The sequence below is a fragment of the Mustelus asterias genome, chromosome 24, assembly GCF_964213995.1.
Source record: "Mustelus asterias chromosome 24, sMusAst1.hap1.1, whole genome shotgun sequence".
NCBI classification, from domain to species: domain Eukaryota; kingdom Metazoa; phylum Chordata; class Chondrichthyes; order Carcharhiniformes; family Triakidae; genus Mustelus; species Mustelus asterias.
This window is the reverse complement of record NC_135824.1, coordinates 22804866-22828274: the sequence shown is the minus strand read 5'-3', so window position 1 is coordinate 22828274 and position 23409 is coordinate 22804866. Positions and strand designations below refer to the sequence as shown.

The 23409-nt window shown below is 38.8% G+C and overlaps 1 protein-coding gene across 6 annotated transcripts in view; it reads left to right on the top strand.

Annotated features, from left to right (window-relative positions):
* tcf12 (transcription factor 12) overlaps positions 1-21133 on the top strand; it is a 254110-nt gene extending 232977 nt beyond the window's left edge. For 5 of the 6 annotated variants that reach the window (XM_078241431.1, XM_078241430.1, XM_078241428.1 and 2 more), the window contains 5 exons: positions 12929-13043; positions 13177-13339; positions 13462-13691; positions 17613-17763; positions 18816-21133. In XM_078241431.1, coding sequence (XP_078097557.1) covers positions 12929-13043; positions 13177-13339; positions 13462-13691; positions 17613-17755 — 651 coding nt within the window. In that variant the 3' untranslated portion in view covers positions 17756-17763; positions 18816-21133. The remainder of the gene's footprint in view (positions 1-12928; positions 13044-13176; positions 13340-13461; positions 13692-17612; positions 17764-18815) is intronic. The other variant, XR_013500784.1, reaches the window with a different exon arrangement.
* The last annotated feature ends 2276 nt before the right edge of the window (positions 21134-23409 follow it).

Below are 23409 nucleotides of genomic sequence, written 5' to 3'. Positions count from 1 at the left end.
TCATGTTGACCAAAGATCTGTTCCTCTCTCCACAATGCTGCCTGACCTGCTGAGTATTTCCAGTCTCTTCTGTTTTTATTCCAGATTTCCAGCATCTACAGTATTTTGCTTTTGAAGACTGGATTGAGCCTGGCTGCGATGGCCCCTGAATTGAATACTAGGTTGAGGTTCAGGTTTAAAAAAAAGTTACAATATTGAAATAATTTATTCTTAAAGATATAATGGGATATATTAAATATTGGCCAACGCCTAAGGAACTATATCCAAATAAGAAAGCTAGAGAGGTGAAGAATGGAGTTGGGCATAGAAAATGGAGAAGGCAAGTGTCCAAAAAAATTTATTCAAAGCCCCTTTGACCCGTTCTCTTTCCAAGGCAGTTGATGTCAAAGATTTGATGTAGCACAATTCTTGCTGCTTAAATAGGCTTCATTATTGTCAGAATCAAAGCAGGCAGATCTGCCATAAATGTACTAATATTTGTTTTTAACAGTCTTGATGAAGGGATTCCCCCCCCCCCCCCCCCCCCCCCCATTAATTTCTGTGAATGCAACTTTTCAGAACAGCGCCTATTGCAAGGTCCTGGTGGATCTGTCACCACTTGCTTTTACAAGCTGCTGTTTCAGAAGTTGCAAGGATCATGCATTCTCTTGCCTTTGCCTGGTTGGCTCGTTCTTCTAGAATCTAACCTTCAGCTTCATAGTCTTAATCTAGGCCCTTCTTAAGGGAAATATCTTGAGGCAAACTGCTATGATCGGAAGGAAATCTATGGGAGGGATTTTGTGGACCTTCCTGCTGACAGGATCTTCCAATCCCACCAAGGGCAATCCCTGGTGACGGCACGGGCGAGCCACGCAAAGCACCATAGATATCGGTTGGAGTGGAAGATCCTGCATGGCAAGCTGGAGCCGCCTCCAACGCTGGAAAACATGCTGCGAGGGGACTGGAAAATCTTGTCCTATAAATATTGGGCAGATTGAGAAATATACCAAGTTTTTGATTACGAATTTAAAATATCTGGAAATTCACGTTTTCTACTTTACACAGATAAACTTTACAGTCCAAAGATGAGCAGGTTAGGCAGATTGGCCGTGCTAAATTGCCCCTTAGTGTCAGGGGGACTAGCTAGGGTAAATGTATGGGCATAAAGGCCTGGGTGGGATTGTTGTCGGTGCAGACTCGATGGGCCGAATGACCACCTCCAGCTCTATGATTCTATAATTTGTCCAGTATTATGATGTATTTAAAGTTCTCGATTTGATGTGTGTTGTAAAAACAACTATTTCCAGTGGCAGCATTTTGCTGGCTTTTTAGTGTGTAAACATTAGGTGCAATTTTAGTTCATGCACTAATTCAAGATCAACCATATTTTAATTACTATACTTGTGTTCTTACTACTTACTGAATCATTCTGATTTTCTAATCATTTCAGCAAGCTGAAATGGGGATGTGGGACTGCTCTCTGCAGTTTGGTCACAGTCGCGAGAAAAAGCAGATTATTTTTGTTTCATTAAGTTCAGGCAATGTTAAGCTGTAGAATCAGCAACTTAATGGTAATTCTAGAGTGTTGCCTGTTTTTGAGACAAGAATTATTAATGGGGGAGGAGAAATTTTCCAGTATTTTCCTAGTTATTGCTATTAACAGAAGCAGAGAGGAATGCAAATGAAAGTTTCTGTTGATATAATTTGATCTTGGTGACTCCAGATTTGATGCAGAAGCGCCACCATGTGTTCAGAATGATGCGGTGTTGGTTGGATTGGCCACTTTAGCTTTACATTTCTAAATTCTAATATTTTCGGGTTTTTTTCGTCATGACTTAATTAGTATTCAGAATTACTGAATTAGTTTTTCTCATTTGTTGAACCTTTTACAAATTATGCATAAGTAGTGTGCGGCATTGACAGAGAACTTTGTATTCTGATTGGTGTAGAGATATTTGATAGTATTTGCTGAATGCTACTTGTTTAGTACCATTCCTGTGAGATAATATTATGGCTAATTTTAATTAGCACACATTAAACATCAATTGTGTGGGATTCGTCACTCCTGACCTCTAAAGTCAATAAAAACCTCTAAAAATTGCAATTAGAAATGTTAAGTAAATTTTCTTATTGTCCAGTCACTTCTGGTTTAATGGACTCAGAGGTTCTCTATAGCATTTAGAATATCTATCATAACAGTACATTATAATAATTTAAGCTTGGTGAGTGGTTTGGAGTTCATAAAGGCCAGCGAATTGCATACAAATCTGCCTAATGCACTTTCACTTTTATCTTTGCTTTTCATTCTCTCTAACGTGGTGTTGTTTCCTCTCCTTCTCCCAATTTTAAAAAAATCAGATAAATACCCTAATGGCCGATGGCTATTTTTACATTTTCAACAGGTTACATTCTTTTAATACTGGCTCCTTAGTACCAGATGTGTTAATTGATCATTAAAACATTAGGGGCAATTTTCTGAAGCGTCTCAGGTAGGCTGAATTACTGATAAGTTCACCATCTCTGCAGCTATTTGCTAAAATATTACTGATTCTTTTTGGTTGCACTTTGTTAAAATATTTGGTACATGTAATATTTGGGTGTTTTAATACTTGGAATGTGTTTTATGCCATGAGATAGCTTTAACTCCCATGTTAATCACTGTACAACTCTGAAGGTTGGGACGCTTTCAGTTCATGTAGTGCAGTGATGGATCCCTGTATATGTTCCTTCTCCAATGAATCCCTCTTTCTCTTCAACCAGACTGCCTTGCAGTAAACAAAATGTACAAATACAAACTGTGCTTGCGATAGTAATAAAACCTTATTATTTGAAATGTGCTAAAGCTGCCTTTTGGTCACAACTGGTACCTTCATTATTTTAATGTCAACCCTGCATGCCTAAACTAAACACAGTCTGAACTAAAACTTCTTCCTCCTGCCCTAATGTTTTCTTTGCCATGTTTGTTCCCTCATCTTCCCTATTTTTTCTTCCTCACAATCTATTATTTTTTTTAATGTTTAAGTTGATTTACTTATTTTGTCTTTTCAGTTTCTTTGTTCCATCCTCCATCTTGGGGATAAAAGGAATGTTGTGAAGGGGATGTATTGCGACTTAGTTGGCTGACAGAAATTGTTTTACACATCTGAAGATTGCTGTGAATTATTGTAATTTTTCACACCAGAAAGGTGCAAAAATGTTGGTCTTGAGAATGCAGCACCCTGATGAACAATTTAGGATTAACATAAACCAACAATATCTAAGCTTGCTCTGGAAAGCATTAAAATAAGTCTTTTTGCTGTGAATGTTTCTCTGTTGTTTATTTACCTGCCATATATTTTGACTGCTCTTTGCTACGAACAGTTAAATCGTGGCCAATGCACTATCAAATATCAAAACTATTGGCATTGCCTCTGATTACCCATTGTATAGGACAGGCAACAGGCTTTACCAAGGGATTCGAGTCCACGATGACATATTTTAACTTTCATGATGTCATTGTAACCCAGATGACTGAAATAAGCATAAGTGAACAGCCTTTGACCACTAGCAGCAAGTTGACTCATGAAAGGACTTATTTTAACCAAGATTCTTTCAAGTTAGTCAAAAGCTCTGTGCACATGATGTCCATGTACATTCAAAATAGGAGCAGAAGTAGGTTTCTTGAGCCTGCTCCGCCATTCATTAAGATCATGGTTGATCTGTTTGTGTTTTGAATTCTACATTCCCATCTACTCCGATAATCTTTGATTCCCTTGCCAAAAAGAATCTATACCTCCAACTTAAAAATATTCATTGACCCCCACCTCCACTGCCTTCTGAAGCAAAGTGTTCCAAAGTCAGACAACCCTCAGAGAAAAGAAATTCTTCCTTTATAAAATGGAACCCCTAATTTTGCTGCCCTCAGTTCTAGACTCACTCACAAGAGGAAACATGCTTTCCACATCCACCTTGTCAAGACCTTCCGGGGTCTTCTGTATTTCAATCAAGTCACCCCCTCACACTTGTAAACTCCAGTGGAAACATCCCAGTCTATGCAACCTAATTCATCTATCAAAAACTGATGAAGTCATTTTTGTTCTTTTCTTAAATGAACCAGGACAGTTAAAGGTTTAGAAAGATATAGTCAGATTGAACTTGGAACAATGTAAGCAAGAATTTTTCTGGATGGAACCTGAACTGGAACTACATGTCTTGCAAGCTACAATGTAATTGCAAATTTCAAAGGCCTCGTCATTATACACCATCTAGAAAGTTTGCTATCAAGTTCTTACAAGTATTCGCAAAATGGAAAAGGGCACTTTGTGTAAAACTAAACCCTTATTTAAAGGTTCATGTTGTAGGAAGGATTGGGGCAAAGAAACTGAAATATACCACAAATTACTCTTGTGGAAACTGTTACTTCAGCTGAAGTTACCTGAGGCTATTGCCAGGAAAATAATGACTTTACTAATTGAGTTTAATGTTCCTTTTGAGACCAAGTTACCTAACGTTTACATAAGTTGGCTGGAAAAGGATTTCATACAGAAATAGGGATTATGAGATTCACTGGGGGTGAGCAAATTGAATCGGCACTGCTAACAAGCCTTAATAGATGTACTGTGTTGGCAATTTTGTTCCTTCAAGCTGTTGACTAGGATTAGAACATAATTATCTTTTTATTGGTGTTGTGGAAGGTGAATTAACTTTATGGATATTGAATGAAAAATGTACGTAATTCAGTTCAGTATAGCTCAGTATAGTACTAAAAGAAAGTGATATTCTAGTTACTTATACTGTTAATGCTTTAAGCTAGAAAATGTATTCAATAAATTTATCATAAATATTCAGTATTAGCCAAAATTAGTTCCTTCCTCCAAATTGTTAATGTATATTGTGAAAAGTTGTCCCAGTGCTGACCCCTGAGGCGCACCACTAGTCACCAGCTGCCATCCTGAGAAAGACCCCTTTATCCCCACTCTCTGCCTTCTGCCAGTCAGATTACCATACACTTGAATCATACCTTGGTTGAACATTATATTTGAACATGTGTTACTTTAATTATCTTTTGAAGTTGACCTATTAGGTTATCTATTTCAAAAACACCTTTCAGACTGAGGCTTCCAATAGATAAAATTTAGATTTATATGGGTTTTTTTGTCTTGCCTGCCATGTCCTCCCCTCCAAAGCTCAAAGTAAATGCACCATGTTGTGTGCAATGCATTATTGGATCATGAAGATCCAAGGTTTGATCCCAGACTTGGTCTTGGTGTCCCCAGGCAAGGAGGGGAAATTTTAACAGGCTTTTCCTGCTCCTAAATTGCTACGTCATACTAGAAAGTGTGCATGTGTGGATAATGAGGGCTGTTTAGGATCAGTTCAGCCACCATGATTCAATAAGTTACGTGATACTGCACGTCAGGAACAACCATTTGGTAGAGAACCAAAAGCTTACTGCAACCCAAAGCTCGGGCGAGGAAAGCTTTCTAGAAGGAAAATGCCTAAATCTTATACAAATTCAATACTTAATAAGCCTTCATTGAATCCTAATAAGACCAAAAGGCACAAGAGCAGAATTAAGCGCCTCGGCCCATTGAGTCTGCTCTGCCATTCAATCATGGCTGATATTTTTCTCATCCCCATTCTCCTACCTTTTCCCCATAACGCCAGATCCCCTTATTAATCAAGAACCTATCTATCTCTGTCTTAAAGACACTCAATGACCTGGTCTCCACAGCATTCTGTGGCAAAAAGTTGCACAGATTCACTACACTGTGGCTGAAGAAATTCCTCCTCATCTCTGTATTAAAGAATCATCTCTCTAGCCTGAGGTTATGCCCTCTGGTTCTAGTTTTTCCTACTATTGGAAACGTCATCTCCTCGTCTACTCTATCCAGGCCTCGCAGTATCCTGTAAGTTTCAATAAGATCCCCCCTCATCCCTCTAAACTCCAACAAGTACAGACCCAGAATCCTCACCCGTTCCTCATACGACAAGCTCTTCATTCCAGGGATCATTCTTGTGAACCTCCTCTGGACCCTTTCCAAGGCCAGCACATCCTTCCTTGGATATGAGGCCCAAAACTACACTCAATACCCCAAATGGGATCTGACCAGAGCCTTATACAACCTCAGAAGTACATCCCTGCTGTTGTATTCTAGCCCTCTTGACATGAATGCTAACATTGCATTTGCCTTCCTAACTGCCGACTGAACCTGCACGTTAACATTAAGAGAATCTTGAACAATGACTCCCAAATCCCTTTGTGTTTCTGATTTCCTAAGCATTTTACCATTTAGAAAATAGTCTATGTCTCCATTCCTCCTTCCAAAGTACATAACCTCTCACTTTTCCACATTGTATCCCATCTGCTACTTCTTTGCCCACTCTCCTAACCTGTCCCAGTCCTTCTGCAGCCCCCCTGCTTCCTCAATACTACCTGTCCCTCTACATATCTTTGTATCATCTGCAAACTGAACAACAGTACCTTCAGTTCCTTCCTCCAAATTGTTAATGTATATTGTGAAAAGTTGTCCCAGTGCTGACCCCTGAGGCACACCACTAGTCACCAGCTGCCATCCTGAGAAAGACCCCTTTATCCCCACTCTCTGCCTTCTGCCAGTCAACCAATCCTCTATCCATGCCAGGATCTTGCCCTTAACACCATGGGCACTTAACTTATTTAATAGTCTCCTATGCGGCACCTTGTCAAAGGCCTTTTGGAAATCTATCTTTATCTGACTTCCTTGTTACCTCCTCAAAGAGCTCTAACAGATTTGTCAGACATGGCCTCCCCTTGACAAAGCCATGCTGACTCAGTCCTACTTTATCATGCACTTCCAAGTACTCTGCAATCTCATCTTTAATAACGGACCCTACTCCAGTTGCGAATCACATGGAATGCACTCACTGTGCCATCTAACTCCAAAAACTCAAGTGTAGTACTGATGCAATATGCTAGTGATTCTAATTTGTTTCTTCAGTTTTTGTTAAACGAGTATTTCGTGTTCACTATTGATACAGTTTATGCAAGCCATTAGTAATTTTGTGACAGAAGTCTCGCTGATGTGGCTCGTGTATTTTAAAATTCACATTGACCAGTGGTATTGGATATTGTGTTTTTAACTAGTTATAGGAGTGAGATCACATATCTTAAAAGCACCATGCTGTGTAATCTCAAATAGGAGGATTGATGGGCGAGGGGAAGAGAATTCGACCTTAAGAGACTGTAGGAAATGAAAGCATTTAGTTCGGGAGTCTTTGCTCATCTTGATGCATCGTTTTGATTTCCAACTAATGTGTTGAAAGACGTTCAAAGTCTGTAACTACTTGTGGTAAGGTACTTACATTGCGTAATGATTTGTTCTTGTTTCTAAAACGCACAATTTTTAATTGGGTACATATGAAAATACTTTGGCATGTTTCTTTGATGAGGTTTCTGATGAAAGAGTATTGTGATGAAAACCTCTCCAAGGTGGTTTCTTTCATTCATTGCAATGACTCGGGGATGAGTAAATAAAATGGTGTAATTATCTCAGGCAGGTGAGTTGGTAATTTGCTGGCACAGTAACCATTTTTAATACATTGAACTCTCTGAATAAACACACTGAAAACTCAATTATAGCTGCTAAATTCTTCATTGGATAAAGTCTTCTGCAAGATGCATTTTGTAAAGCCTCTTAATATCATTCGCATCGTGTCCGACAGGCAACTTTGCAGCTCAAAGATTAAATTCAATATTATTCAAGTTTGTACTGCGCTTAATTCTTTCATCTCGGGAATTGCATTACCTTGCATGTAAGATTAAAATTTGGAAGGTGATTATCTTCCAATTTCCATTATTGATTGTGGCAGATAATAGAGATTCCATTTTGTAAATTATATGTTTAATAAAGATCAAATGTGCCTTCATTTCCCTCAGCTTAATGTTGTCAAAACTAAAGCTAAATGTCTTTGACTCCTGCTAACTACTTCAGACAATTGGGGAGACTGTGGCATAGTGCTATTGTCACTGGACTTGTAAACCAGAGACCCAGGACAATGCTGTGAGGACACATTCAAATCCCGCCACTGCAAATGGTGAAAATTGAATTAAAAAATCTAGAATTACATGTCTAATGATGATCATGAAATAATTGTCGATTGTCATAAAAAAACCTGATTTGATTCACTAACATCCTTTAAGAAAGGAAAACTGCCATCCTTGCCTGTTTTGGCCACATGTGACTCCAGACCCGCAGCAATGTGGCTGACTCTTAACTAGGGGTGGCCAATAAATGCCCAGCCAGCAATGCCCATGTCCCATGAATGAATTTTTAAAACTCATAGAACCTTGCCTCCACATCTTGATACGGTCAATCCTCCAGGCTTATTGCCTTCCCAGGCCATTTAGAAAGAGGCTTTGTGTTAACCAAATGGATTAAACTGGACTTGGTGAAACAGCCTTGCGAAGCCACATCCTCTCTTCATCCCAATCCTGTCTGCAATTTTTTTAGTAACTAATAAATTGAAGTGATCAAAGAAAGAAACAAGTTTTTTTACTCCTGGGTTGCTTATAGCAGTGTTCTGAAGATTAATCTTCAATTCCTAGAAGCTCAAAAATAATCAGAGGGTTTCCAATCCTTGTGATTGTTTGTCGAACACGGGCCTTGCACTGTCCCGGCTTGCTTTCTGCTTTTAATAAATGCTTGAAAATTCTTCCCTTTTCCCTTGTTCTTGGTTCCCTCCTGAATCCTTGCATTTTTTATTTAACTTCTGCCAGGCATCTTTTTTTTTTAACTACAAAGATAAGACTCTTCAATGTCTTCCTGCATGTAGAGAGTGCTGTGTCATTAGTGAATGTATATTCCATATCCTGGAACTGAGTATCATTTTCAGAGTCTGAAGCACTTGCAGGGACGAGTTGTGAAACTGGCATCTTGTATCCTTTTGATTTGACTTATAATTGTCACATGTATTAACATATCGTGAAAAATATTGTTTCTTGCGCGCTATACAGACAGAGCATACCGTTCATAGAGAAGGAAAGGAGAGAGTGCAGAATTAGTGTTAGTGTTATAGCTAGGGTGTAGAGAAAGGTCAACTTAATGCAAGGTAAGTCCATTCTTTTTTCCAAGAGTATTTTTGTTTCCTTTATTGTGTAATTTTAGGAAAATACTTGATTGTGTGACTAGATTGTCTGAGATTAGGTGCATGTTGGGCCCCTGTGTTGTTGAAAACAGGTTTCAGTTGCTTTATCCCTCACAGTTTGGACTGCTTTCAGTATTTAAGGTTGCAAATTATTCCTCCTCTTTAACTACCACTGCACATTTAAGAGAGCTTGGGAGTGCAAATGAATGTACTTCAATTTCTTTTTTCTGTTGGGCAGAATCTGTGTTTTATAAGAGGTTATTTTCTTTTATTCTGTTACAAATGTTGTCAGTCCTATATATTCAATATTGAAACAGGCAATTCCATAATTTCATAAGTGGTGAGATTTTGGCCTATTATGGCTCCCCTGCTACTGGAAGGTAACTCTGGTTAGATCCTTTGCTTTTCTAGAAAGCAAATATTCTCTTAAGGGATGACTTTTCATAAATCTCTCAACAGTGTCATTTCTTTTCCATGTCAGAAGCCATTGGGTTCCAGGGAAGGTCCTTGTTAATTGGTTCATCTGAAGCTGCTTTTACAATTGTAATCTACATTAATTACTGTGGACATTGTGAGCTTGTCTTGACTCTGATTTAACTGATCTCTTGAATCAGGAATGCAAGATCGTTTGATCTACACTTCCTAATGCCTCAAACCAGTAACCACCTACAGAAAGCACAGCTGAAACTTTCCTTATTTCATTGTATTCGATGGGCAATTATGAGAGACGAGGAGGAATCCCCTTCCTCAAGCGCTTAAGCTGTAGCTTGTCCATTCCCTTTGCCATAACATTGATTGTCTACTTTTATTGCTCAAAAGGGGTGATATTTACTCAATCCAAATACGTACACTTTTATTGAACTGAATCTTCAGAATCCTGAAAATCATGTACAAGACCTTTGATTAAGTGCTAATAGTTTGTTTCCCTGGCCATGATGTCTTGATTGTAATGACCCCAACTCTAGTGTGGATATGAGTAAAACAAGAAGTACTTTACACATCTCTGCATCTCATCAGAATGTCCCATTTAGGAGTGGGAATAAGTCTTTCTTAAATATACATTATTGCTGAAATTATTAGATTGCATATCCAACACCTGGTAATGGATGGGCAGAAATTTCCTCCAACGATTTATCAGGAAGACTGAAGCCATTGTTATTGATCCCGATTGCTACCTCTGGTGGAAGGGGAGACATAAAAGATCCAAATCTTACCATTCACGGAATTATAGAATAGTCAAGTTCAATATTGGATTGAGAGCATTTGTAATAGAATAAATAAAGAATAACTACTTTCAAAACCCTCCCAACTCGATCACTCTCCCTAGCAACAGCCTTGAGACTAAACCAATTGGTTTGCAACCTTGATGTCATATTTGACCCCAAGAAAAGCTTCTGATCACAGATTCATGCCATCATTAAGACTGCTTATTTCCACCTCCATAACATTGCCTGACTTCATTCTGTCTCCTTCATCTGCTGTTATAACTTTTTTTTCCCTTTCTTACCTCTAGCCCTGAATATTCCAACGCACTCCTGGCTGCCCTCCCATATTCTATCCTGCATAAACTTGAGGTTATCCAACACTGCTGCTCTGCCTTAACTCTCACCATGTCTTGTTCACTTCCCACCCTTGTGATTGCTGACTTGCATTGATTCCTAGTCATCCTTGTTTTCAAATCCCTCCATGGCCTTGTTCCCCACTCTCTCTAATCTCCTCAAGCCCCACTACCCTTTGAGATATCTGTGCTCAACTAATTCTGGTCACTTGAAAATCCCCAATTTTAATCGATCCATCATTGGTGGCTGTGCATCAGTTCTGGAATTCCATCCTTACACCTCCCACCTCTCTATTTACCTTTCCTCTTTCAAGATACTCCTTAAAACCTACCTACTTTTTTGTGGTTTTGGGTCATCTGACTTAAAGGTACACTAACGTCACAGGATAGTAAGGGATTTTTTAAAAATCATGTTCTCTGCAGTTGTAAGCAGACCTTTTCAGGTTTTTTCTCATTGTTGCCGGGCCATCTACCCGAAGTCCTTTTATTGTTACTTCAATGGCTTAAATGGGGTTCTGTTTATTTTTACGCTGGGATCTTTTATGGACCTTGCATTGTGAGGGGGAAGATTGATTGACAAGACCAAGTCAGGTGGTTCCTTCCCAGGAAAAAAAATCTAAGGATTCATTTTCAGTTTTAGTTGAGAAGGGGGTGACCATCAGACTAGAAAACAGTGTTTTTCTCTCTCCCTGGTTTTGGAAATTCTGTTAGCTAGAAGTAAGGTTCCTGGCCTTCCTGGAGTAGAAAATCTGCTGTTGGTGGTTAGCTTGCCTCGAGTCTCTCTCTCTCTCTCCCTGGTGTTTTGGGAAGCTGTTCTGACTCCAAGCTTATCTAAGTGTGCCTCAAGAGAACTGCAGCACTCAACCAAAGAACCAAATTCCAGTATCACGTGAGCATTAGTCTTTACTGTGTTAAACCTGCGGCAAAGGTTTTGTTTATGGAATTTGTTTCATTGGAATGGTGTTTAGTTGTTGAGGTTTATCCAATATCATTGTTTTTTTTCTTGTTTGTAATTGGTGAAAGGTATTGCTAATTTTCTTTCTATACATGTTAACTGTATAGTTAAATAAACTTTGATGAAGTTTATTTAAGTATACGGTGGGTCAGTTGAATCATACCGGAGGTGAAATGTCTCATGCTCACCCGAGCCAAATTCAAAGTGCAGAAACTTATGATCCAAGCAGACTTCATGGAACACTTTGGGGTTTCTGACCTGAATTAGAACAATCCTCGTGTGTTGTACAGTGTCATACTCGTTTTATAATGGTCCTGTTAAGTGCCTTGGGATGTTTTATTATATTAAAGACTTAAATAAATATTAGTCATTAAATAAATCAAAAATTGTAAGCGTGCACATTAAGTTTGCTGTTCCTGTATGTAGTGTACTTTAACCTTTATGAGTTTGTTTTATTTGGGCTTTTCCTTGCATATTGTAACTGTTGCTATGCAATTCAAATGTCTCAAACAGATTGAAAAGGAGTTTCCGTTTTTATGATGATCTGTGGAAAAACTTTGAATGTGTAATAGTGAATTAAAATGGATCAGCACTGTAACTATTGTGCTGCATTAAGTAAGCATTGGTATTTTTGCTTGAATACATAATATTCTGAGCAAATCAGTTCCTCAGTGCATATGACTGGAGCCGTTATGCATGAATTGCATATGTACTTATTTTTCATTGTTTGCTTTCCGGTTATGTCAAATTTTTGGGCACCTCGATAGCTACAATTTAACACAGTCCTAAACTTGAGCCCAGGTTCAAAATCCTATTCCTTACGTACATTTGTTCTCTGGGTTGAGTGTCATTTCTGTCGGATCAAGTGGAGTCCTTTTGCAGAATGCTCAAGTTTGCAAATTGCATTGTACACGGTCGGAAGTGTTTGTGGCTTGCTGTCCAGACTGAAGAGAATACTGTGGAGATTCGGGGTGGGGGGGTATAGAAAATTAAGTAACACAAAGCAGCACATTTATATCATCCTTACTCAGATTATTAGGTGTACGTTAATGTAGAAACTTTGTATTTGTGCTTTTATTTCATTGTAAATCTGAGAATGTTGTCACTATTGTGTACTTCACAATATTGCACTGTATAATGGAGCCTGCTTCATACTCCACAGATGATACAAAATTGGGTGTGCTTATTAGACGCAAATTCCATTTTATAAATTTCTACACCGTACAGAGTAATCCTCTTTTTACATTTTTATGTTTAAATCAACTGGATGATAGTTTAATCATAGGCAATGAATCATAGGCAATAGTAGAATAAATTGTCATCTTTTGTAGGTTGGTTCTCATCGGGATGAATCTGTCAGTCTCCATAGCAACCATTCGATCCTCCCCAATACAGTACCCCCTTCAAGTGCAGAATTAAATCACCAGGCACAGGATAACTACAGAGGTATCTCTTTATAGCAACCTAATTCAAAATGACATTATTTTACTGAATATGAACTCTAAATCTCCCCAAGTAAATTATATAGCTTGCCACTCGAAATAGTGATTGACCTCGGGGTGCTTATATTTTTGGACAGGACTATCAAGTTTACAGAGTCAGTCTTCTGCCTTGGGCCCAGCAGAAGTCAAAACAGAAGAGAAAGATGAGAACACAAATGACTCTTTCTCATCTGAAGACAAGAGATCAGATGATGAAGGATCTAAAAAAGACATCAAGATGCAGTCCAGAGGAAGGTCATGGTAAGTCTATATTGAAATGTTTAATTACCCTTTGTCCATAGAAGCTTTTGATCCTGGTTATGATATCTCGGGTAATTTGTATTGACTGCAATTTAGCACTGTATATTAATATTCCTGCACAGTAATCATGAAGATGAGGACCTAAATCCCGAACAAAAAGCAGAAAGAGAGCGTGAAAGGAGAATGGCAAATAATGCCAGAGAGCGTCTTCGTGTCCGAGACATCAATGAAGCATTTAAAGAGCTCGGGCGAATGTGTCAACTTCACTTGAAGAGTGAAAAACCCCAAACCAAACTACTTATTCTTCATCAGGCAGTTACCGTCATCCTTAACTTGGAACAACAAGTCCGAGGTCAGTAGGCTCGAGGTTGGCTTTGTGACTCAGTATTTTAGTCGTTGTTTTCTAGCATTAGTAGCAGATATTTACATTTAAAGTTGTATTGCCAGCTTTCCCTGGCAGCTCAGTCACCTCAATCCATACAGTTAAGGAAAGCCTCATGTTCAATCCCCAGTGTGCTTTATCGGTAAGAGCAGTACAGTTAACTCCCAGGTTCCTGCTCCTGAATTTATTAACGCCTGTGCAAAGTTTGCAGATTGGAATCTTGGGTATCTACAGGATTGGGCTTATCGGCAACTTCTCCCGTGGACAAAAGGCTTTCACATAAAAAAGCCTTTTGAGAAAGGGACCAGGCAGAAAATAATGCCTGCCGAGCCATATCCCACATGTTCCAAAGAGAAGGAAACAGCGGTGGTCAGAAAGTAGGAGGGGAGAACATAATCACTTCACAATTTGAAGTTAATTGACCTTCTCCCAACTACTCCAGCTCCATATCCTCTGCCCCTGTCCTGGTAATTACCAATACTGTAATATTTGCTACAATGAACGAACTAAGCAAGAATTGCAATCCATTTTCCTCGATCCACTATCCATTTGTGATATCAGATGACAAAAACCCACTCGGTGCTACATTAGCCAAGATGTTATGAGCTAACTTGGAGCTCAATATGTCCTTGGTGACCATAAAAACCTTATTTCTGAATCCTCTTTACAAATAGAGCTGCTCTTGCCCTGCACCTGGTGTGTATATGTGCAGAATGTTCCCACTGTCATCCATTCCCCATCTAGGCATAGTGGATACTCTTTGCATAGTGATTTTCCTTTTAATTTTGCATTTCTTCATTAACACTATTCACATAACTATGTCAGCCAAGGCTCAGCCAGGAACACTCTTGTCTCTGCATCAAATGATTGTGGGTTTCAAGTCAGATAGATGGTTGTGGGGTTGAGTCCTACTCCAACAACATGAACGCACAATCCAGGCTCACATTCCAAGCAGAAACTGAGGGAGTGCTGCACTGTTGGAGGTACTGTTTATTCAGCATTGATCCCCTGGTACTATCTTGAAGAAAACCAGGAACAAGGATTATCCCCAGTATCCTGGTCCATATTTATCCCTCAAGCAATACCAGTAAAGCCAATTATCTGGCTATTATCACATTGCTGTTTTGGAAGCTTGATGTGTTCAAATCGGCTGCCACCTTTTCTGTATTACAACAGCAACCCCACTTCAAAATGAACAATGGCTGTAAAACCCTTTACCTAAGATCATAATAGGTGCTCTCTAAATGCAAGTCGTTAATTTTAACAGAGTTTAGAGTTCTAGACCAGCTTACAGTAGTGGAAAAACAAAGTTGGGGTGGTGGTAACAGCCACATGCTCAAAGTAGTTTGTGAAACCAGCAAATAACAAGGGAGGCCAATTTGAAAATCAGCTTGCATTAGCAGGAAGGGACAAAATCAGCCATGGTTCCTTCCCGAATACTCAGCCAATTTTACTTGAAAGATCGTGTGTGTATGGACAGAATTGATATTTGGCTGTAGGACCACATTCACTTGTGAATGGGGTGATGATGCTTTCTATCAGACCCACATGGAAGTAAACAGTGGAGATGCCCAGGTGGTTCTTGCTGCCAATACAATCGTGACCACAACAAGAGGGAATAGGGTAGAACATTGGGGAAGAGCAGTGGATTCTGTTGAATTTAATATTTGTAACGTGGCATTAGACATGTGTTTGCAATCAGCCATAGTTTAGGGAGTGTGGGTGCACATCTGGTTATAGTTGTGGCTGACTACGCTCAGATCTAACTGTGTCACTTAGTTCAGTCCTTCAATCTGCACAGAAATATATGGAATCTCACTGAAGAGCACTGATGGGCATGTTCGATGTGGAAGTCCGAGTGCTTAATTTGTGGCCTCCAATTAATAGTGACCGGAAAGTCAGGCATACTAGAAAATCAGGCACGCTGTAGTCCACAGCTGATTCTCCAATTCATTGCCCCATTGAACAACCCAGTTGGGAACAAAGCATGGCAAAATTTATTTGTGTATTTTTTCCTCAATAGCCGGTTTCCTTAATGGTTTTTATTGCATCGGGAAAAACTTGATCTCCTTTTTGATATCAGTAGATAGTAGATGGAAAATGACGCTATCATGTTTAAGCAAGGACCATGTTGGCATGAATAATTCTAGCAGGAATAATTCACCCAAAATGTGGTGTATTACAATGATCCAGTTTTGAGTTGACACTGACTTCTGAAATACAAGATTAAGTAATATCAATGATACTGCCATGATCAACTGGTCTCAAAGTAAACAGTAATGCGTATAATTTTAATTGTTAAATTTTACATTGTTACAAAAGAATTGGAATTTAATCCTAAAGTGCTGCGATTGATAAATTCAGCAAGCAGAATAAAATTTTAAGTAATACATGTTCCTCTTTCTGATGGGGTTTCTTTGTCAGATTTTTGTTTATATCTTATATGCTTAAATCTTGGTGAAATCCACGGAGCTGGATTTTTTTTAAACCATGCACTCTGATCTCCTAAAATATCTAACCAAAATATCTAGCAATTGATTTTTAAAACACGCACACTTGCCAACAGCTCCCAAGGGAAATTGTATGGGTCATCCCAACACGCACCCTTTGAGCTGATATTAATGCTCCTTTCTGATTATTTGATGAGACTAGGCTTGTGATCATGTTAATGTGACACTTTTCACGTTGCTGCCCAGTGTTTTCCAATAACCTGCAAATGTGATGTACAGTTCAATTTCGGATTCAAAAATTGTGTGGAATGCTAATAAGGATCATTTTCCCGTCTGGACTCCTAACTTCCTGTTGATCTTGGGACAATATTTACTTGTAATCATTGGATACTTTTTTAAATGTAAAATGCCGTGAAATAAGAAACAAGTGCCTTTTATTTAACTCATGTCTATCGCTTATGGGATCCTGCTGCTCCCTCATATTGAGGACTTAAGGACTTATTTTTGTAGCATCTTTTACAATCTCAGGATGTCCCAAAGTGCTTTAAAAAAGCCAAAGCAATATTTTTGATGTGCAGTCACTGATGTTATACAAGAAATGTGTGCAGTCAAGTCCCACAAATACAATGTTATAATAATATAATATAATTTCGTTTTAGCGATGATTGAGGGATAAATATTGACCAGGATAACTCTACTTTTTGTTCAAGGCAGTGCTTTGGGATCTTTTGTGTCTATTTGAGAGTGCAGACAGAGCCTTGGTTTATTGCCTCATTAGAAAGGTGGCACCACTGACAGTGCAGCACCTCCTCAGTATTGCACTGACTTATCAGCCTAGATTTTTGTGCTCACATCTTGGAGTAGGACTTGAACCCACAGCATTCTGACTCGGGTGAGAATGTTACCACAGAGCCATCGCTGACGATGCTGGATCATCAGAAGCTTCCCTGATCAGCTCAAGACTGGAATTATGGTCTTACACTTAAAAAGTTAGTTGATCATTGCAATTGATTTTTTTAAAAAATAGTGTTCTTGTCTGTTCAACACTCAAGCATTGGCTTTCAAAGTGATCCAACTGTGTACCATTGTGGCTTATCCATTGCTGTAGCCTGTTGAGTGTTGGTAGAGATAATACATGATTTGAGGTGTTTTTTCAAGGCGTTTTCAGCTGTTGCTCAGTTCACAGTAAAATACATCTGAGCATCGTGGCCAACAAAATAGCCCTCATTGGACAAGTTTGAAACTCGCTATTAATCTCAACCAGTGATTATATTCTGAAGAAAATATGCGTTTTCAAAGAAATAATGCATTTGGTGTTCACATCATGTTAGTAACCTATACATCCTTCCATCATTGTCTCGCAACCCAGCTATGAATTATTATGCATATATTATTTCACCTTTCATTTAGTCCAAATATACATGTTCTTTTAAATATGTAGAGAGGAACTTGAATCCAAAAGCAGCCTGCCTTAAAAGGAGAGAAGAGGAAAAGGCTTCTGCCGCATCGGCAGAGGCACCACCAGCACACCCTGCGATTCACTCTGGACTCAGCGACACTACCAACCCTATGGGTCATATGTAAACTGCCAGGTACTCCTTTCAATTTATTATTAATCTTGGTATCATATTTTCTAAGTTCTGCAATTTTTTGCGCCCACTACCATTCAAAAGGCTTGATGCAAATAGATTAAACACTGCTGACATTTGGAATATTGTATAAAAGATTAATTGGTGTATATTCTACTTTTGCATCCCAGCTTCAGATGTTTGCAAACAATTGTTGAGTCACATTATGTTGTGATTTATATTCTGTAGAAATTGTGGAATGGGTAGATGTAAGGTATCTTATATTTGAACTTTTATATACGTTTGTCATGCCAATAAAGGATGTTTGTGTGTTATTACATGTGTGTGCAATCCAAACTACAGAATAGCTCGTCAAAAAGTTTGTTCGTATTTTCTGCTCTCTTCCCTTGACTTCATACCCCTTCACACATTGCTAATTTTGAAAACTTTAAATCTCATTGCCCTTAAAGAAAGAGCACGCACTTAAATAGCACCTTTCAAATCCTCAGAACGTCTCTAAACTGTTTACAGGCATTGAAGTACTTGGTCTTTGAAATATAGTCACTGTTCTTATTCATTCTTGGGATGTGTGTCGCTGACAAGGCCAACATTTGCTACCTGTCCCTATTTGCCTTTGAGGAGGCGGTGGTGAGCTGCTTTCTTTTACTGCACAGTAAGAAGTCTCACAACACCAGGTTAAAGTCCAACAGATTTATTTGGTAGCACAAGCTTTCAGAGTCTCGCTCCTTTTACTGCCACAGTTCCTCTGGTGAAGGTAGAACACTACTCTTGTGATGTCACAGATGGATTGTGTGAGGAGCTAATGAATAATTGGTGGTAATGCAACAAATTTTTGATTTCAGTTGGAGAGGGCTAGGGGGAATTCTGCATCTTCGACTATGAAGAATACAGAAGGTATTCTTTGAGAAAATGTAAGAAAGTTGAGTTGACAACAGAATATTTTTGCAGGATCTCTGCCTGACCTGCACATATCCAGCATGTTCTGCTTTTATTTCATGTTTCCAGCGTCCACTGTATTTTGCCTTGCATTAAATATTTCTCTTTTTTTTTTGTAGGTTAGAAGTCTGGATCATTTTTGTAAAATAACAAATGAGTCATCTTTCCATACAAGGACCCAGCCAACTAACTTTATTTCATGAAGCCACAGTTGGAAAACGTAACGCACTTGAAGCAGAAACCCAGAAGCAATCTCTTGATCAATATGACATCACATTCAGCCCACTGAAAATCTATTTGTCCCGAATCTGAATTTTGGCCCATAACAGTACATATCAGTCTGTTGCAAGCTGTGTTGCTTCCACACAATCAGAGACTGTTGCAATTATTCCACTGTTTGTGGAAATTGCCTTGTGCCTAAACTTGTTGGTTCATGAAACGCATTTAAGACAAAAAAAAATAATTATTTATTGCTACTGAACTATAAGGTCTACTTTGAAAGGGAAATGTTAAAATCTCAGTTGTTTCATTCTCAGCTGGGCTGATGCTAGTATCTGTTAAAGCGTCCACATGCAGAGAACAAAGCAGTAATGTCCTCTAACCCCTAGCATTCCCAGAACCTATTAGTGTCTTAAAAAGGGGAGGGAAGAGTCTTCATTGTCCTCTTCATTCCTTTGGCCACACAAATAGCATTTTCCATGTATCAGAATATTCCTCGTTAGAGTGTTTATTTTTTTGTTCTCTGTTTGTGTGAATAGTTGTGGTCACATTTTTTTTCCCTACAAAACGTTCAACGCCTTTGTCATGAGCAATTTGCTATAATAGCAAAATGTGCTTTTATTGAAAAAGGGCAGGTCTGACCATAGCATCATTTAGCTTGAAATAAGGTTAACTTTCTTCAAACTTTCAAGTAAATGCCCATTCTTATTTGTTTTATTTGTAATTATGCAAACTTTTAAGCTTCTAGGCTTCATAGTAAAACTTGTAACGTGAACTGTAAATTAGAAAATTTCTAATTTTAGAATTGCTTTGTTTTTCAAGCAGTTAATACTACATTTAGTATATGTGAAAGTGTTTGCTGTAATTAAGCACAGATGCAAATCAAAGGTTTTAGGCTCTACAAAAGCATTCAGAGCTGATAAAATCCTTGGTTCACCAGGGCCAGTAGTGTTGACAATGAACAAAACAGTGCTGTCAGCTTAATTAAAATTCTGGAGGGAAAAAGGAGCAGCGGTCACCAGCTTTCTGAGACCATACTTTCTTTTTGATATCTCCTTATCTGCGTGGCTAATCAGTGGAGAGGGATCTGGTGACTGACGCAGCCAGTAATGAAACTGCCCTGAGCTTTGAAGCCATTGTGGCATTAACTCATGTTATTCACTTACTCATGTAAGTGTTTTAAATCATTTACAATTATTTTTTTTCTACCCTGGCTGGTTTCCATTTATATGGATTCAAGTTCCTTAGCTTCCATGTAAACTGTCTTCCATTTAAGAGAAAATATCTGACAAGGTGGCTTACTGTTATCTGAATGTTGTCTACAATTGTTGACAATTGACTCAACAGAATGAACAAATAGTGCATTCCCTTGTTCTAAGCACTAAGGCAACTGAAGAGCAAAATTTGTGTAAGTTGCCATGATGGGCAGATAGGAATGCTGAACAGTTGTTTTGGAAGGGTTCTCAGAGAGTGAATTTTTTTTGACAATTGTGTATGATTTTGTTATTTTAATTGGTTCGTGGCGACTAATTCAACAACAGTTAACGCATAATTTACTGTATCTGTGGCCTTGTTCTTCAGTTCGTTGTTTATGAGCTAACAGTTGCTTAAAACGTGCTAAAGCGATCACGTGCCACTGGCCTTTTCTTCTGAGCTTGATTCTAAGCTTTCTTTCCCTTTGGCTATAATAGACTGCATTATGCCCAGAAGCTTTGCTTCAAAAAGAAAAAAAAAGAAAACATTTGGCTTATTTTTCACTGTAGCTAGTCTTTTATACAATAATCTTGTAAGAAAATTTCTTGAATTCTAAATATTACTCTTTCTAGATTTTTGAAATCAAAAGTTTTCAGTAAAAAAGTTTCTTACTTTATTTTACTATATTAGGTAGCAGAAGTGTAGGTTATTTACCATAACCTGTCCATTAATATCAGAAAATAAAATAGCATCCTAAGAACATTGTAGGTTCTAGCTAAACTGTGTAGTACCTATGAAGTATCGTACAAGCTAAATGTCTGAGATAAGTTGCTTCACATCTTGTTCTCCAGTTTCCATTGTTGGTTGATGCAGATTTGTACCCGTGTCAAATTTAAGGTATTGTTGATGAACCTTTCCACGCAACAGCAAGAAGTAAAAGATTTCTGTCCGTGATAACAGAAAACATAATATGTATATATAACATTTATGTAGCAATAAATGTGCCATCTTTTTTAACAAGACCAATGAGTGTTTAACATTTTATTTGTCAATTAATCTGTGGGGGAATGTGTTCTGTCTCGGGCAATACCTGTCATTACTGTTATGACAGGCCTGCGATACTGGTGGGATGATTTTCCATGAGTACCAGTTTATTTTTTTTGAAATAATAAGTGTCCTTGTTTTAAAAGCATAGCTCTGCTGGAGTGTTCATTTCATTTTAGGTCTCTCAGCGAATAGCTGTTTTGTTTATGACACAAAATACACTGAAATCTCAATGTGTCAAACTCAGATGACACGAAATTCCATTTGTGTTGAAGTTATCAACCATTCTCACTTGTAGAGTAGACGATGTTTGCACAATGATCGATCTTGGTTCGCTGAATTTCTGTTTGTGCCAATGAGAGGAATAATGCCAAAATCAGGAGACCACACTGACCAGAGTGGAGTAGTTGGACTGAATTGCGCTCAACTTTCTCAGTGAGGTGATTTGCTTGAGTATGTAGTGCAAACAATGCGAAAGTTAAAAATGTTGTCCATCTGGGAGAAGGTAATGTTGAGTGACAAACCGTGGCATGGAAGTGAAAAGCGGACATCGCCATCAGGTTTGTCCACCACTCTGAAAGCCAACTGCATTCCCTCCAGCAAGGACAAGGATGAGCAGTTTACAATGTCAGGATTTGGTGTTTGTGAAATTGTAAAATGCTAGAATGGAAAGCAGTGCGTGGTCCCTTTAAAAGATGGTGCTTTTTCTGTACTTGGAGCTTTAAACAAAAGGTGCAGGTGTATGGAGAACCCTTATTGAAACATTTGTGTGGAGAGGCCAGGCAGTAGTGTTGCCAAGACAACAGGGTGTTTTTGAATTTCAGCCGATCAATTTAAATTAGGCACTTGGATACCAAACACCTATTGAATTTGAAATTTATGGTTTTGGCAACCGGGAACCGATTCTATTGTGGGAAATATCGATATGTCATCAGGTGAATAAAAGATGGGGGCAGTGGCACAAACTGGGAGAGCACCTGTCACTGCTCACAGCTCTAGAGAGAGAGAAACTTGCTGGCTCTCATCCTGCATTCATGTCTTAAAAGAAAACACCATCTGAATAGTGAAGGTACCAAAAGATGACAGAGGTTCCGGGCAGAAGAAATCAACAGAGAAGACCAAAAGATTCCAGAAGATGACGAACTGGTTATAATTTAGAGAGGGACCAAAATTCTATTTTTTTTATTAATAAGTGGGAATTGTATTTATCTAAACAGCATTCCATTAAAATTGTGTTTTATTCGATTTGTTAATACTTTAGTTAAGCTGTTCACTGTTAGTTAGATAAATAAAGTGTTTGTTGATTTTTTTTTTGTCAAGGAATTATTTTTGATTTAACCACAAAAGGTTGCTGAAGCGCAGATTGTACCACCTCTCTCTCTCTCTGCCTCACTCACACACATACACACTTAACAGATTATGATATGAGGTACTCCTCTTTGTGTGGTTAGGTGTTAATTCTCAGAAGGGATCAACCTCCACTTCATAACATTATGGGGCGGCACGGTGGCACAGTGGTTAACACTGCTGCCTCACAGCGCCAAGGACCCGGGTTTAATTCCCAGCTTGGGTTGCTGTCTGTGTGGAGTCTGCACGTTCTCCCCGTGTCTGTGTGGGTTTCCTCTGGATGCTCCGGTTTCCTCCTACAGTCCAAAAGATATGATGGTTAGATGCATTGGCCATGCTAAATTCTCCCTCAGTGTACCCGAACAGGCACCAGAGTGTGGCAACTAGGGGATTTTCACAGTAACTTCATTGCAGTGTTAATGTAAGCCTACTTGTGACACAAATAAAGTTTAAAACTGTGCTGATGTCAAAGAAGCTCTGCTAACATGGTTAAAAACAGCCCGAGAAGGGATTGTAACAATTTCCGGCCCAACCCTGCAGGAAATGGGAATTGTCGTGGTGAAGAAGCTGGGACACATGGTGTTTACCTGCAGTGACAGCAGGCTGGACTAATTCAAGACTAGGCACAACATCATCTTCTGCTTGGTAGGTGGTGAGGGCACTGCTGTTATAACAATAATGACGGCTTGGCTCCAAAATGTCTTGAATGAGTTTGCACAAAGAAAAGCTATAATGTGGAGGAAACTGGACAGTTTATTATCTTTCGGTCATTGATGTTTAAGGGAGACATGTGTAAAAGTGGAAATTGTCACTACTCTGGTCTCTGCCAATCTGGTGCGCTGAAAAGCTGCCATTTCTCATGATGGGGAAGTCCAAGAAGGCATGGTGCTTCTGCGCACAGTATGAAGC